Source organism: Grampus griseus (genome assembly GCF_964374135.1).
Source record: "Grampus griseus genome assembly, chromosome: 20".
NCBI classification, from domain to species: Eukaryota; Metazoa; Chordata; class Mammalia; order Artiodactyla; family Delphinidae; genus Grampus; species Grampus griseus.
In genome coordinates, this window is record NC_139014.1 from 14909046 (window position 1) to 14927089 (window position 18044).

An 18044-nucleotide genomic window follows, 5' to 3' on the forward strand; every position below is an offset into this window, starting at 1 on the left:
ATCAGAGCTAGTTCTCCCTTTGATCTGCTCCCTAATAGGATCTGATGTATTCTACCTACACTCAGGAGGTCACGCAGGAGATAAGGAAGAGTCTATAGCAGGAAGAAAGAAAAGGGAAGAAGAAAAGGCAGCAGAGCCAGACAGCCACTACCTTGGCCCGTTTCTTGCACAGCAGCACAACAATGCTTAGGAAGCCTGCGGCTGCAGCATAGCCCAGAGGAGTCAGGCCGCTTTCTGAGGAGGCATCCACGTTGGCCCCAAACTCCAACAGTAGGGCCACCATTTCTGTGTAACCAAGATGACACTGGACGCATAGAATTGGAGCATTATTTAAAACCTCTGTCCGGTAATTAATGTTGGCACCTCCCAAAATCAGCAGTCGGCTGACCTAGAAATGAGTGAATAAACAGAAATAATACTCACATAAATATCAGTTATATCCTATTAGTCATCTTGTATTAAGTCCTCTGGGACCCCACAATAAGTGCCCAGAAGCATTTAGTAACGGCTTTATTTTAAAATCTTCATTTGTTCCTTTTTCAATACCTTGCCTTTGGAAAGGGATGTGAAATATCTCCTTTATATAAACTGCTCAGTAACTAAAGTCAACACCACCCATACTGTAGTGCTGTCAGAGTCTCCACTAAGTGAGCTGTCAGTCAGAAAAAACCCTATCAAAGCAAAGGTGGTCCAAGAATGACTTACTCCCTAGAAGCAGCAGGACTTATTCTACAAATCAGAGTCATCTTATACAAGGTACAAGGTCAACAGGCTTGGTCTTCAACTCACAGAACAAAATGTAAAATATATCAAATTATCAGTAAAAGGTTAATAGGAGACAGTCTAAGGCAAGTCAAAGATCGATTAAATAGCTACTTAAATGTCCTCCTAGTTTTAGGTTTTCATAGTTAATTCTTTAATCTGACTGTAATTTATCACTTACCTTTATATTTGGAGTATAGAGATTTCGTAAAGATGCCAATGCCATGGAAAGACCCTCTGTGCTATAGGAGATCCAGAGACCTTGGAGGATGGAGGATGACACTCCAACTTTTTTACTCAAACCCTGAAAAAGAAATACAGAGACAATTAAATCATTAGCCCAGCTAAAAAGTACCATCAGTAGTTAAGTTAGGGGCCTCTAGGTTTGTGGTACTAACAAATGAGAAGAGAGTCTTGCTCAAACAATACCCAGGCATAACAAAGCCAATCCACTGATGCAGACGAAGGCTAGTCCTGCAGGAACGGGCTAACTTAAACTGTCTCCACCTTGGCAGTCTGCGGAAACAAATCTACTTAATACCTCTCTTTTCTGCTCTATCTGGATATAATCCCCCCTCCCCCCAGATCTTTTCTACTAGCCTTCTTGAATCAATCTCTTAAATTCAAGTTAGTAAAGTATACACGGTAACAGAGATAATGCAGTGTGATCACTGATCTCCATCTCATTTTCGTCCTGGGCATTTGTGAAAACTGTATCTCCCAGCCTCCTTTACAGTTATGCGGGCCATGGGACTGACTCCTGGCTAATAAAATGTGGGCAGAAGTAATATGTCATGTCCAGCCTTGGCCCCAAATTCCCTGTGTGCTTCTCCACACTTTCTATTATTCCTCTTGATTGCAGGCCAGATGATCCAATGGAGGATCCTGAGGGCCTAGGAGATTCTGGAACTACTGTGTGGAAGAAGCCTGCCCAATGATCTGTACTGGACTGCAACGAAAGTGAAAAATAAGCCTTGGTTAAGTCACTGAGATTGTGCAGGGTTGTTAGAGTAGCTAGCATTGCTCACCCTAACATAGCCTAAAATAATCACATCTGTTCATCCTCAGGGAAACAACATAGGTTTGATTGCCATCAGCAACAAATTTTCTCTAGTATGACTGGCCTAAGTCCCACTGTATGTACTAATGCTTGCCCTTTTACTTGGACTTCTCCAAAAGGAAGTTAGAATAAATTGTTTTTTAAAATCTCCTGCTGTGATGGCAAGATTCTCTGGCAATCTTCTTCTTCTTCTTTCTTAAGGCTGTGCAGCGTGGCTTGCAGGATCTTTGCTCCCTGACCAGGGATTGAACCTGGGGCCCCTGCAGTGGAAGTGTGGAGTTCTAACCACTGGACCGCCAGGGAATTCACAGCAATCTTCTTATTATTCTGCCAATATCTGGGTCAAGTGAGTTAAAGCAGGAAATCCTGAGGGCCACAAGATATTAACAATGAAGTTTGGGAACCACAAAGTAGATCTGAGGAGGTATTTTTTTAAAAAACTTAATCTGCTCTGTTTGCTTTGTGAGAAAGTAGTCCAGTTTGATTCTTTTGTGTGTAACTGTCCAGTTTTCCCAATATCATTTATTGAAGAGGCTGTCTTTTCCCCATTGTATATTCTTGCCTCTTTTATCATGGATTAATTGACTATATAAGTGTGGGTTCATTTTTGGGTTCTCTGTTCTGTTCCATTGATCTATGTGTCTGTTTTTGTGCCAGTACCATATTGTTTTGATTACTGTAGCTTTGTAGTATAGTTTGAAACCAGGGAGCATGATACCTCCAGCTTTGTTCTTCTTTCTCAAGATTGCTTTTGTTATTCAGGGTCTTTTGCATTTCCACACAAATTTTAGAATTATTTGTTCTAATTCTGTGAAAAATGCCTTTCATGTTTTGACAGAGATTGCACTGAATCTGTAGATTGCCTTGGGTGGTATGGTCATTTTAACAATATTAATTCTTCCAATCCATGAGTATGGTATATCTTTCCATTTGTTTGTGTAGTTTTTGATTTCTTTCATCAGTGTCTTATAGTTTTCTGGGTAGAAGTGTTTTACTGCTTTAGTTAGATATATTCCTAGGTATTTTATTTTTTTTTGATGCAATTGTAAATGGGATTGTTTTCTTAAGTTCTCTTTCCAATAGTTTGTTATCAGTGTATAGAAACACAACAGGTATCTGTTCATTAATTTTGTGTCCTGCAACTTTACTGAATTAACTGATTAGTTCCAACGGTTTTTGGTAGCATCTTTAGGATTTTCTATATATAGTATCATGTCACCTGCAAACAGTGACAATTTTACATCTTCCTTTCCAATTTGGATGCCTTTTATTTCTTTTCCTTCTCTGATTCTTGTGGCTAGGACTTCCAATCTATGTTGAATAAAAGTGGTGAGAGTGGGTATCCTCGTCTTGTTCCTGATCTTAGAGGAAATGCTTTCAGCTTTTCATCACTGAGGATGATGTTGGCTATGGATTTGCCATATACGACTTTTATTATGTTGAAGTATGTTCTCTCTGTATACTCTGTTGAGATTTTTTATTATAAATCGATGTTGAATTTTGGCAAAAGCTTTTTCTGCATCTACTGAGATAATCATATGATTTTTATCCTTCATTTTGTTAATGTGGTGCAAGATGTTGATTGATTTGCAGATATTGAACCATTCTTGCATCCCTAGGATAAATCCCACTTGATCATGGTGTATGATCCTTTTTATATTATGTATTATTGAATTCGGGTTACTAATATTTTGTTGAGAACTTTTGTATCTATGTTTATCAGTGATCTGGGCTTGTCAGTTTCTTTCTTTGCGGTGTCTTTGTCTGGTTTTGGTATCAGGGTGATGCTGGCCACACAGAATGAATTTGGAAGTGCTCCTTCCTCTTCAAGTTTTTGGAACAGCTTGAGAAGGACAGGCATTAACTCTTTAAATGTTTGGTAGAATTCACCTGTGACGCTGTCTGGTCCTGGACTTTTGTTTGTTGGGAGTTTTTTTTTTAAAATTATTGATTCAATTTTCAATTTCATTACTGGTAATCAATTTGTTCATATTTTCTATTTCTTCCTTATTTAGTCTTGGGAGATTGTAAGTTCCTAGGAACTTATCTGTTTCTTCAGGTTGTCCGTTTTATTGGTGTACAATTGTTTGTAGTAATCTCTTATGCTCCTTTGTATTTCTGTGGTTATTTGTTATAACTTCTCTTTCATTTTTGATTTTATTTATTTGGGCCCTCTCTTTTTCTTCATGAGTCTGGCTAAACATTTATCAATTTTGTTTGTTTTTTCAAAGAAGCAGCTCTTGATTTCATTGATCTTTTCTATTTTGTCTATTCATTTATTTCTGCTCTGATCTTTAAGATTTCTTTTCTTCTACTAACTTTGGGTTTTGTTTGTTTGTTTTTTTTCCCAGTTCCTTTACGAGTAAGGTTAGATTGTTTGAGATTTTTCCTGTTTCCCGAGGTAGGCTTCTATCACTATAAACTTCTTTCTTAGACTTGCTTTTGCTGCATCCCATAGACTCTGGATCATTGTGTTTCCATTTTCATTTATCTCTAGATATTTTTTGATTTCCTCTTTGATTTCCTCAGTGACTCACTGGTTGTTTAGTAGTGTGTTGTTTGGAGTTCATGTGTTTGTGTTTTTTTTTTTTGGCGGTATGTGGGCCTCTCACTGTTGTGGCCTCTCCCGTTGTGGAGCACAGGCTCCAGACACACAGGCTCAGCGGCCATGGCTCACAGGCCCAGCCACTCCACGGCATGTGGGATCCTCCCGGACCGGGGCACGAACCCGTGTCCCCTGCATTGGCAGGTGGACTCTCAACCACTGTGCCACCAGGGAAGGCCCCTTGTTTGTGTTTTTTGTAGTTTTTTTCCTTATAGTTGATTTGTACTCTCATACCACTGTGGTCAAAAAAGATGCTTGATATAATTCAATCTTCTTAAATTTATTGAGAACTGTTCGTGGAATAGCATTTGCTCTATTCTAGAGAATGTTCCATGTGCACTTGAAGAAAGTGTGTGTTCTGCTGTTTTTGGATGAAACGTTCTGTACATATCTATTAATTCCATAATTGTCATTTAAGCCTAGTGTTTCTTTGTTGATTTTCTGTCTGGATGATCTGTCCATTGATATGAGTGGGGTATTAAGTCCCCTACTATTATTATATTACTGTCAATTTCTCCCTTTATGTTTGTTAAAATTTGCTTTATGTATTTATGTGCTACTATGCATCCACATTTACAATTGTTACATCTTCTTGTTGGATTGATCCCTTTACTCCTTTATCATTATGTATCATTGATCCCTTTATCATTATCATTGATCCCTTTACCCTTCTTCGCTAGTCCTTGTTTTAAAGTCTATTTTGTATAAGTAATGCCAGCCCAACTTTCTTTTTGTTTCCATTTGCATGGAATACCTTTTTCTATCCCCTTACTTTCAGTCTGTGTATCTTTGAACTGAAGTGAGTCTCTTGTAGGCAGCATATATACAGGCCTTTTTTTTTTTTTTCAGTCCATTTAGCCACTCTATTCCTGCAGCTCTTTGGGACTCCCAAAAGTAATCGCCACTGGCCTTCAAAGCCAAATGCTCTGGGGACTCATCTTCCCGGTGCAGGACACCCAGGCTGGGGAGCCCGATGAGGGACTCAGACCTCTCACTCCTTTGGGAGAACTGAAGACATGTCCACACAAAAACCTGAACACTAACATTGTAAGTGTACTAAATGCCAATGAGTTATTCACTTTAATATGTCTAATTTTATTTTTAAAAAATAAAAAGAGGAAAAAAAACCCTGTATGCTATGTTCATAGCAGCGTTATTCACAACAGCCGAAAAGTGGAAACAACTGAAATGTGCAACTAGCGAATGGATAAACAAAAAGGAGTATTATTTGGCAATAAGAAGGAATCAAGTACTGATACATGCTACAAAATGGATGAACCCTAAAATCATCATGCTAAGTGAAAGAAGCCAGACATAGACAACCAGGGATTGTATGATTCCATTTATACTAGATGTCCAGAAGAGTCAAACTTATAGACAGTAGATTAGTGGTTGCCAGGAGTTGGGGGAAGCTCATGGGGAGTGACTACAAATAGACACAAGGTTTATTTTTAAGGTGATGGAAATGTACTAATAGTGGTAATAATTACACAACTCTGTAAATATACCAAATATCCAGAATTACAGACACTCAACCTCATATTTTTAAGGTGATTAATGACATCATATGTAACTTTTCATGAACAAAGATAAAATAAGGGAAATTTAAAAGTAATTGGAAAGAAATATGCATTGGACTATATGTCATTGCTGATTGGCAGTTCTAAGTGGCGCTGAGTCTAAGCACTGAGTCTGTCTTTGCCTTTTCATGACCCTCAGCTGATAGGAAGTGAGAACTCTGGCAGTCTGAGAGAAGCTTAAGGCTATCAACAGGGAGCACGCTGCATTTAGAGGACCCTGAAAACTGCAGCATCAGGAAAACCATGGTCCGAGTCCACATTCTTCAGCTTGCAGTCACGTCATCACCACATGCTATACACCCAAGTATTTATGGCCTGAATCACACACGGAGCCAGTCTTATCTCAGGCAACCATGTTGTCTGCAGCAACATAAGATAAAACTGTGTCAGTGACAGGAGTGTATGGTTTAAGTGTAGGTCTCTATGACAGGCTGGTGGTTGCCAGAGAGGAGGGGGTTGTGGGGAGGATGAAGTAGGTGAAGGGATCAAGAGGTACAAACGTCTGGTTATAAAATAAATTAAGCCGTGGGGATATAAAAAAAAAATAAATGTAGATCTCCCTGTAGTGGATAAAGTCACAGGGGATCAAATGAAACTTCATATCATTTATCTGTTTCATGTGGTATTTATTTTATGGTGCAGGGCATAAAGACAGACATCATCTTCATTGCATCTGATCCTAGGCAGAGGGTGATGACAAATGTTCAAGCGTTTAAAGCAGTGATGCTTAATATGTAAGTTACTTTCCCGTCTAATTGAAGGATACTCATCTTACAGTTTGTAGAAGTAGCAGATACTTTTTGGTCCACTTGAAATTGGAATGAGACACCTTTCCTGTTAAAAGAGTCTCATTCTGCTCTCATTAGGTAAGGTCATTTTTGGTAGAGTGATTTATTAATAAGACAATTATGATTCAAATAAAGGACTTGTCACTGTGGGTTTTACTTCTGTCCATCTGATGAAAAGGCTTCTCTAGCTGTGTACTTATATACTGGGAAGAATTTGCTAGGCTCCTGAAGTTGCCCTTAATGTCATTTTTCTCTCTGAAGAGAACAGAACTGTTTTATCTTTAACAGTATCTCTTGGGGGAAGTCCAAGCCAGAGGACTATTTAAGATCTCTGTATTTCTCAATCTGGGAGCAGCAAAAGTGGTCTGAAGAGATTGTAGGGATTGTAGGTGGCAGATGAAATAGCAAGCTGTGGGCTAGGAAAATCAGGAAAACAAATTTCTTCCTTGACTTCTGTCCTTTGCCCCACAACTGATATCTAGACAATAAATTCCTTGAGATTAGGGGCTGTATATTTTTGGCTTGTGTATCCCTAGTACCTAGTACAATGCCTCAGTAAGCACTGAATAAACAAATGAATGCATACAAGCACAAACAGATGAATTACGTGCCCTTCTCTGGGTCCTCCACTCCAGCCGTGTGGATGTTGGGACAGGGAGGCTGATGCTTGGAGTCCTTAAATGTTTTGAAACTACTGCGAAAAACTGGGATTATAATTTGAAGAGGGAATGGGGGAAGTAGCTTAAAGGAAGGTTATAGTTGGTTCTAGACAAAGAGTTTGAAAATCACAGCACCAGGAATATTAAAATCTTCACTAAAACAATTATGAGAACACTGAGAGAGTAAACTGCTCTCAGCGATTCTTTTTTAGACATTGTGAAAACCTGCAACTAATGCTACAACGTGACTCGTCTCAGAAGGTGGTGGGTCATATATGGAGTACACATGTGTATGTGTATATGCTTCTTACATAAATGATTATATATGTACCTTTCCTGGAAAGCCTAGCAATCCACTAAACTGGGAGATGACAAATGTGGCTTTCTTTCAAAGTCCTAGGGAGGAACGGGTCAGAAATTTTAGGAGATGGACCAATTTTGCAACAAACTGATTTCAGAAAGCAGGGGCCACACTGACATAACAGTAGCTTCATACACACAGTGTTAAGGAAAGCCTGATGGAAATGGAAAGAAAAACACCTCCAACTTCTTTAATTACCTTAAAAATGTGTGCTTTGAGGATGTGATGTCCCAGTTCAATTGTCTGCTGTCGGTTTAGTTTTCCCTCTTGGCGGGAAAACCAGAAGGCAAGTAATGTGTGACCACTCCTGCCAAAAAAAAAGACCCATTTTAGAAAATTTAATGCTCCATTTCTCCTTTGGGTGGACGACTGTTCAGGTCTAGCCATACCTCCAATGAAACTCTGTCTCATTCAACCAGTTTCTTAGGGAAGGGCACCTGCTATTGGGCAAGTAACGGGTAGTGAACGGTTCCTAGCTTTTACTGGTCCTTTACCCAAATCACATGTGTGAATATCACAGAATGTCATTTCTAGTTGGCTTACACCCATCCCACATATAGATGGCATTAAAAGATCCACTTTTATTTTCTGTCTCTGTCAACTCCTCTTATTTCACCCATGCTTTAAAAGTCAGGATCCTGCTTCCTCAGGATCTCAGTTTTGGTCCTAGTGTGTCTTCTGGATTTAGCTCATCCATCCTCAGAGCCTTCGCCACCACCTAAACCCTATTATCTTTTTCTCTATCTAGATGTTTCAGCTTTAGATCAATATACATCAACTGTCTACTGGATTTCTCTACCTAGAGGTCCTATAGTACCTTAAACTCAACATGTCCCAAACTGGATTAACAACCTCTTCCCCAAGTGAAGTCTTCTCTGATCAGCCTCTACCAAGTCTCTATCCTTTCTCTCTAACATTTTCTCCCAGCCGAGAACACAGCACTCTGTCTTTGGTGCAATCATCATCGGTTGTATATGCCTTTAGTACAGTGTCTACCACACTCTTACATGCTCTCTCCTCTACTAGACTGTAGGTTTCCTGATGGCATCATTCTCACCCCCCATCTCCTCATCAACAGATCCCCAATCTGCTCATGAAAGAGAAAACCCTTTTCTCTGCCTCTTCATGTTGTCTTATCTGCCCAGGATGCTCAGTACTGCCACAGCCCTCCTGTAATCACGTGGTCAGCTGGCCTGACGACAAAGCCAACAAAAAGGCTAAGCTAAGAAAACTGCTGAAAAATAGAGCCTGAGTCCTGACTGTACGGCATCAGAAGCGGCCCTAATTTTGGACTGCTTGTTATATGAAGTGATAAATTTCTTTATTGTTTAATCCATTTGAGTTGATGTTTCCTATTTCTTCCAGCTCAAAGCATACTAATGATATATGCCTTTAAGTGTGAATGTATATATGTATATGTGTATGTATGTAAGGTATGTGTATGCATGCAGGATTCTGTATGTTTATTTACATTTATGACAGAAATCCCGAGTTGTTTATACTCTCCACAGTGCCAAACATTGTGTATTGCACATAAAAATTCTCAATAAAATTTTCTGGGGGGCTTCCCTGGTGGTGCAGTGGTTAAGAATACGCCTGTCAATGCAGGAGACACAGGTTTGAGCCCTGGTCCGGGAAGATCCCACATGCCACAGAGTAACTAAGCCAGTGTACTACAAATAGTGAGCCCGTGCTCTAGAGCTCACATGCCACAACTACTGAAGCCCGCACGCCTAGAGCCTGTGCTCCGCAACAAGAGAAGCCACTGAAGTGAGAAGCCTACGCACCGCAATGAAGAGTAGCCTCCGCTCGCCGCAACTAGAGAAAGCCCGCGCACAGCAACGAAGACCCAACATAGCCAAAAATAAAACAAATAAATAAATGTATTAAAAAAAATTTTGTTTGGAAGCAAGATCAGACATTAAAGAAAGGATACTGGGTCACCTTTGGGCTGTGCCTTCTTACCACATTTGCTGTAGTCTATAGGAACTGTGACACTTAGAACTGTCTCTCTACTCCCCAACCAGGTTAGTGTCAGCGGAGTTCTCTATGCTACTGACAACACAACTCTTTTACTCCTTTCACTTGATGTGTCATAGAGGAGGAAAATCAAACTATTATCTCAGTTTCAAGCCTAATGAATTAATCAAACAGAAGGAAAAACAGCAAATGAATTTTTGTTGGTGACTCTTCGCTGAGAAAAGGCCCAAATGTCTACTGGACGATTTTCTCTCATATTTAACACTGGCTACTCTGCCAGGTTTAACATTTGAAGATGTCTAATACTGAAGTCTGAAAAACAAACATATCCTTCCTTCCTTCTTCCTTTCCTTCCTCCCTTCCTCCCTCCCTTTTTTTTAAGCTTCAGTAAAGAACTTGGAGAACAGAGGATGGGACAGTTCCCATCTTAGGTAGGAATCATCCTATAAAACTTTAAAAAGAATTTCTACCATGTTCTAACCTTCGGCTTCATAGAATTTCTGAATTCTAGTGGATACCAGGTCATCTTACTTGATCAGACAAGACTAACCATAAAGGAAAGAAAGTTATTTAATTGAGAGAATGTCTCAGACAACTGTATCTTGTATGGAATCATCAGTGTCATCTGAAGATATGAGCCCAGGGTTGTTTCACACTCACAAAATCTAGAAATTGCTACTGAACTTTTATATATCCTTTGAAAGCCCAATGTAGTTGGTAGGCTATTTTAACAGAAGTTAATGAGAACCATTTCTAAAAGTTCCCTATCTCAAGTTCTCAAAATCCTAACCAGTTATTAACAATGAAATTATTGTAGCCTCCCTGGTGTAAGAATTATTACATTAAGCGTCTCATCCATGGCTGTACATAGTGACTAGAACTTCTGAATACGATCCACCACTTATGCTTCAGGCCATTAATGAGTATCCACGCCGGTGAGAAATAAGGATAAAGCTCATGGCTGACAAGGATATGAATTGTCAGTTAGACACGGAACTGACTTGCCCTAGTGCATTTAGTTTACTACCGTGACTAGGACACCCTGGGAAGATGCTTCCATCTCTCTAGTGTGCATTTCAGCCAGCTACAGAGGACAGTGCTTGCTTTTGTTATTGTTGATCAGGCACTGAGGAGAAACAGCAAGCCATATGGGTCAAGGAAAAGATGAAGGTGACAACACTAGTTTCTTTCTTTTTGGATACAAGCATATTACATTATTCATAAAAGAATGATTCTGATCAGTTCACTGGACTCAAAGCTTATGGTGTTTAGGACACAAAAGGTAAAACAGCAATTTCCATTACATGCTGGCATTTCCATTTGTACCTTACTATTTTTTTTAACACCTTTATTGGAATATAATTGCCTTACAATGATGTGTCAGTTTCTGTTGTATAATAAAGTGAATCTGCTATACATATACATATATCCCCATTTCTCCTCCCTCTTGTGTCTCCCTCCCACCCTCCCTATCCCACCCCTCGAGGTGGACACAAAGCACCAAGCTGATCTCCCTGTGCTATGCGGCTGCTTCCCACTAGCTATCTGTTTTACATTTGGTAGTATATATATATCCATGCCACTCTCCCACTTCGTCTCAGCTTACCCTTCACCCTCCCTGTGTCCTCAAGTCTATTCTCTACGTCTGTGTCTTTATTCCTGTCCTGCCCTTAGGCTCAGCAGAACCTTTTTTTTTTTTTTAAGATTCCATATATATGTGTTAGCATATGCTATTTGTTTTTCTCTTTCTGACTTACTTCACTCTGTATGACAGTCTCTAGGTCCATCCACCTCACTACAAATAACTCAATTTTGTTTCTTTTTATGGCTGAGTAATATTCCATTGTATATATGTGCCATATCTTCTTTATGCATTTATCTGTCGATGGACACTTAGGTTGCTTCCATGTCCTGGCTATTGCAGATAGAGCTGCAATGAACATTGTGGTACATGACTCTTTCTGAATTATGGTTTTCTCAGGGTATATGCCCAGTACTGGGATTGCTGGATCGTATGGTAGTTCTATTTTTAGTTTTTTAAGGAACCTCTATACTGTTCTCCATAGTGGCTGTATCAATTTACATTCCCACCAACAGTGCAAGAGGGTTCCCTCTTCTCCACACCCTCTCCAGCATTTATTGCTTGTAGATTTTTTGATGATAGCCATTCTGACAGGTGTGAGGTGATACCTCATTGTAGTTTTGATTTGCATTTCTTTAATGATTAGTGATGTTGACCAACCTGTCATAAGTTTGTTGGCAATCTGTATATCTTCTTTGGAGAAATGTCTTAGGTTTTCTGCCCATTTTTGGATTGGGTTGTTTTGTTTTGTTTTTTATTTATTTGCGCTATGCGGGCCCCTCACTGTTGTGGCCTCTCCCGTTGTGGAGCACAGGCTCCGGATGCGCAGGCTCAGCGGCCATGGCTCACGGGCCCAGCCGCTCCGCGGCATGTGGGATCTTCCCGGACCGGGGCACGAACCCGCGTTCCCTGCATCGGCAGGCAGACTCTCAACCACTGCGCCACCAGGGAAGCTCGGGTTGTTTGTTTTTTTGATATTGAGCTGCATGAGCTGTTTGTATATTTTGGGGAGTAATCCTTTGTCAGTTGCTTCCTTTGCAAATATTTTCTCCCATTCTGAGGGTTGTCTTTTCATCTTGTTTATGGTTTCCTTTGCTGTGCAAAAGCTTTTAAGTTTCCTTAGGTCCCATTTGTTTATTTTTATTTCCATTTCTCTAGCAGGTGGGTCAAAAAGGATCTTGTTGTGATTTATGTCACAGAGTGTTCTGCCTATGTTTTCCTCTAAGAGTTTTATAGTGTCTGGCCTTACATTTACGTCTTTAATCCATTTTGAGTTTATTTTTGTGTATGGTGTTAGGGAGTGTTCTAATTTCATTCTTTCACATGTAGCTGTCCAGTTTTCCCAGCACCACTTATTGAAGAGGCTGTCTTTTCTCCATTGTATATTCTTGCCTCCTTTATCAAAGATAAGGTGACCATATGTGTGTGGGTTTATCTCTGGGCTTTCCATCCTGTTTCATTGATCTATATTTCTGTTTCCGTGCCAGTACCATACTGTCTTGCTGACTGTAGCTTTGTAGTATAGTCTGAAGTCAGGGAGCCTGGTTCCTCCAGATCCATTTTTCTTTCTCAAGATTGCTTTGGCTATTTGGGGTCTTTTGTGTTTCCATACAAATTGTGAAATTTTTTGTTCTAGTTCTGTGAAAAATGCCATTGGTAGTTTGATAGGGATTCTACTGAATCTGTAGATTGCTTTGGGTAGTACAGTCATTTTCACAATGTTGATTCTTCCAACCAAGAACATGGTATATCTCACCATCTGTTTCTATCATCTTTAATTCCTTTCATCAGTGTCTTATAGTTTTCTGCATACAGGTCTTTTGTCTCCTTAGGTAGGTTTATTCCTAGGTATTTTATTCTTTTTGTTGCAATGGTAAATGGGAGTGTTTCTTTAATATCTCTTTCAGATTTTTCATCATTAGTGTATAGGAATGCAAGAGATTTCTGTGCATTAATTTTGTATCCTGCTACTCTACCAAATTCATTGAGTAGCTCTAGTAGTTTTCTGGTGGCATCTTTAGGATTCTCTATGTATAGTATCATGTCATCTGCAAACATTGACAGTTTTACTTCTTCTTTTCCTATTTGGATTCCTTTTATTTCTTTGCCGTCTCTGATTGCTGTGGCTAAAACTTCCAAAACTATGTTGAATAATAGTGGTGAGAGTAGGCAACCTTGTCTTGTTCCTGATCTTAGTGGAAATGGTTTCAGTTTTTCACCATTGAAAATGATGCTGGCTGTGTGTTTGTCATATATGGCCTTCATTATGTTGAGGTAAGTTCCCTATATGCCTATTTTCTGGAGGGTTTTTATCATAAATGGGTGTTGAATTTTGTCAAAAGCTTTTTCTGCATCTATTGAGATGATCATATGGTTCTCCTTCAATTTGTTAATATGGTGTATCACATCGATTGATTTGCATATATTGAAGAATCCTTGCATTCCTGTGATAAAACCCACTTGATCAAGGTGTATGATCCTTTTAATGTGCTGTTGGATTCTGTTTGCTAGTATTTTCTTGAGGATTTTTGCATCTATGTTCACCAGTGATATTGGCCTGTAGTTTTCTCTTTTAGTGACATCTCTGTCTGGTTTTGGTATCAGGGTGATGGTGGTCTCATAGAATGAGTTTGGGAGTGTTCCTGCCTCTGCTATATTTTGGAAGAGTTTGAGAAGGATATGTGTTAGCTATTCTCTAAATGTTTGAGAGAATTCGCCTGTGAAGCCATCTTTTTTAAATTTTTTTAATCACAGTCTCAATTTCAGTGCTTCTGATTGGTCTGTTTCTATTTTCTATTTCTTCCTGGTTCAGTCTCGGAAGGTTGTGCTTTTCTAAGAATTTGTCCATGTCTTCCATGTTGTCCATTTTATTGGCATATAGTTGCTTGTAGTAATTTCTCATGATCCTTTGTATTTCTGAAGTGTCAGTTGTTACTTCTCCTTTTTCATTTCTAATTCTATTTGAGTCTTTTCCCTTTTTTTCTTGATGAGTCTGGCTAATAGTTTATCTTCTCAAAGAGCCAGGTTTTAGTTTTACTGATCTTTGCTATCGTTTCCTTCATTTCTTTTTCATTTATTTCTGATCTGATCTTTATGATTTCTTTCCTTCTGCTAAGTTTGATGTGTTTTTGTCCTTCTTTCTCTAATTGCTTTAGGTGTAAGGTTAGGTTGTTTATTTGAGATGTTTCTTGTTTCTTGAGGTAGGATTGTATTGCTATAAACTTCCCTCTTAAAACTACTTTTGCTGCGTCCCATAGGTTGTGGGTCGTCGTGTTTTTGTTGTCTTTTGTCTCTAGGTATTTTTTGATTTTCTCTTTGATTTCTTCAGTGATCTCTTGGTTATTTAGTAGTGTATTGTTTAGCCTCCATGTGTTTGTATTTTTTACAGGTTTTTTTCCCTGTAATTGATATCCAGTCTTATAGTGTTGTGGTCAGAAAAGATACTTGATATAATTTCAAATTTCTTAAAGTTACCAAGGCTTGATTTGTGACCCAAGATATGATCCTGGAGAATGGTCCATGAGCACTTGAGAAGAAAGTGTATTCCGCTGTTTTTGGATGGAATGTCCTCTAAATATCAATTAAGTCCATCTTGTTGAATGTGTCATTTAAAGCTTGTGTTTCCTTATTTATTTTCTTTTTGGATGATCTGTCCACTGGTGAAAGTGGGGTGTTAAAGTCCCCTATTATGACTGTGCTACTGTCGATTTCCCCTTTTATGGCTGTTAGGATTTACCTTATGTATTGAGGTGCTCCTATGTTGGGTGCATAAATATTTACAATTGTTATATCTTCTTCTTGGATTGATCCCTTGATCATTCTGTAGTGTCCTTCTTTGTCTCTTGTAATAGTCTTTATTTTAAAGTTTATTTTGTCTGATATGAGAACTGCTGCTCCAGCTTTCTTTTGATGTCCATTTGCATGGAATATCTTTTTTAATCCCTTCACTTTCAGTCTGTATGTGCCCGCAGGTCTGAAGCGGGTCTCTTGTAGACAGCATATATATGGGTCTTGTTTTTGTATCCATTCAGCCAGTCTATACCTTTTGGTTGGAGCATTTAATCCATTTACATTTAAGGTAATTATCGATATGTATGTTCCTATTACCATTTTCTTAATTGTCTTGGGTTTGTTATTGTAGGCCTTTTCCTTCTCTTGTGTTTCCTGCCTAGAGAAGTTCCTTTAGCATTTGTTGTAAAGTGGGTTTGGTGGTGCTGAATTCTCTTAGCTTTTGCTTGTCTGTAAAGGTTTTAATTTCTCCGTCGAATCTGAATGAGATCCTTGCTGGGTAGAGTAATCTTGGTTGTAGGTTTTTCCCTTTCATCACTTTAAATATGTCCTGCCACTCCCTTCTGGCTTGCAGAGTTTCTGCTGAAAGATCAGCTGTTAACTTTATGGGGATTCCCTTGTATGTTATTTGTTGCTTTTCCCTTGCTGCTTTTAATATTTTTTCTTTGCATTTAATTTTTTATAGTTTGAATAATATGTGTCTTGGCATGTTTCTCCTTGGATTTATCCTGTATGGAACTCTCTGTGCTTCCTGGACTTGATTGACTATCTCCTTTCCCATATTAGGGAAGTTTTGAACTATAATCTCTTCAAATATTTTCTCAGTCCCTTGCTTTTTCTCTTCTTCTTCTGGGACCCCTATAATTCAAATATGGTTCGTTTAATGTTGTCTCAAAGGTCTCTGAGACGGTGCTCAATTCTTTTCATTCTTTTTTCTTTATTCTGGTCTGCAGTAGTTATTTCCACTATTTTATCTTCCAGGTTACTTATCCATTCTTCTGCCTCAGTTATTCTGCTATTGATTCCTTCTAGAGAACTTTTAATTTCATTTATTGTGTTGTTCATCATTGTTTGTTTCCTCTTTAGTTCTGCTAGGTCCTTGTTAAATGTTTCTTGTATTTTCTCCATTCTATTTCCAAGATTTTGGATCATCTTTACTATCATTACTCTGAATTCTTTTTCAGGTAGACTGCCTATTTCCTCTTCATTTGTTTGGTCTGGTGGGTTTTTACTTTGCTCCTTCATCTGCTGCATATTTCTTTGTCTTCTCATTTTGCTTAATGTACTGTGTTTGGTGTCTCCTTTTCAGGGGCTGCAGGTTCGTAGTTCCTGTTGTTTTTGGTGTCTGCCCCCAGTGGGTAAGGTTGGTTCAGTGGGTTGTGTAGGCTTCCTGGTGGAGTGGACTAGCGCCTGTGTTCTGGTGGATGAGGTTGGATCTTGTCTTTCTGGTGGGCAGGACCACGTCTGGTGGGGTGTTTTGGGGTATCTGTGAACTTACTATGATTTTAGGCAGCCTCTCTGCTAATGGGTGGGGTTGTGTTCCTGTCTTGCTAATTGTTTGGCATGGGGTGTCCAGTACTGTAGCTTGCTGGTCGTTGTGTGTAGCTGGGTCTAAGCGTTGAGATCGAGATCTCTGGGAGAGCTCTCGCTCATTGATATTACGAGTGGACAGGAGGCTTCTGGTGGACCAATGTCCTGAACTCAGCTCTCCCATCTCAGAGGCTCAGGTCTAACACCTGGCCGGAGAACCAAGACCCTGTCAGCCACTTGGCTCAGAAGAAAAAAAAGAAAAATAAATAAAATAAAGTTATTAAAATAAAAAAATTATTAAAAATTTAAAAATTAAAAAGTAATAAAAAAGAAAAGAAAGAAGAGAGCAACAAAACCAAAAAGCAAATCCACCAATGATAACAAGTGCTAAAAACTATACTTCAAAAAACAAAAAAACATGGACAGACAGAACCGTAGCACAAATGGTAAAAGAAAGCCATACAGACAAAATCACACAAAGAAGCATACACATACACACAAAAAGAGAAAAAGGAAAAAAATATATATATAAAGGAAGAAAGCAACCAAATCAATAAACAAATCTGCCAATGATAATCAGCTGTAAATACTAAACTAAGATAAACATAAAACTAGAAATGAATTAGATGCAGAAAGCAAACGCCAAGTCTACAGTTGCTCCCAAAGTCCACCGTCTCAATTTTGGGATGATTCATTGTCTATTCAGGCATTCCACAGATGCAGGGTACATCAGGTTGATTGTGGAGATTTAATCTGCTGCTCCTGAGGCTGCATAGAGAGATTTCCCTTTCTCTTCTTTGTTCACACAGCTCCTGGGGTTCAGCTTTGGATTTGGCCCCGCCTCTGCGTGTAGGTCGTCTGAAGGTGTCTTTTTGGAAGTCTGAGGTCTTCTGCCAGCGTTCAGTAGGTGTTCTGTAGGAGTTGTTCCACATGTAGATGTATTTTTGATGTATTTGTGGGGAGGAAGGCAATCTCCATATCTTACTCGTCCGCCACCTTGAAGGTCCCTCCCCTGTACCTTACTATTCTGACAAAATATGATGTCACTGGCTAATCCATAGTCTGAATGTGCCTATATGTGGAGCTGTCTACATTTATGTCTATTTTTCTTATTATTTGCTCACTCCCAAACCTTTTTTTTTTTAAGAATACAACATTTGAACATTTATTTAACTTTCTTTTATACTTATTTAGGGCTATAAATTTCAAATATAACACTTCTAATTTTTTGTTTACATCCCTCTCATTGAAGATGGCAAGTGTTAACCAAAACAAGTCCCTGCAAAGTCACATGACCAAGGGCTTGGCTACAAGAACGAACAAAGAATTAAAGTCCATGATGCAATTT

At 39.0% G+C, this 18044-nt stretch overlaps 1 protein-coding gene across 3 annotated transcripts in view; it reads right to left on the minus strand.

The window, feature by feature from the left end:
- The window catches only part of TANC2 (tetratricopeptide repeat, ankyrin repeat and coiled-coil containing 2), a 320473-nt gene that overhangs the window by 29968 nt on the left and 272461 nt on the right, over positions 1-18044 (minus strand). For all 3 annotated transcript variants that reach the window (XM_082679739.1, XM_082679740.1, XM_082679738.1), the window contains 3 exons: positions 8014-8122; positions 944-1066; positions 152-388 (listed from right to left, as the gene is read on the minus strand). In XM_082679739.1, coding sequence (XP_082535865.1) covers positions 152-388; positions 944-1066; positions 8014-8122 — 469 coding nt within the window. The remainder of the gene's footprint in view (positions 1-151; positions 389-943; positions 1067-8013; positions 8123-18044) is intronic.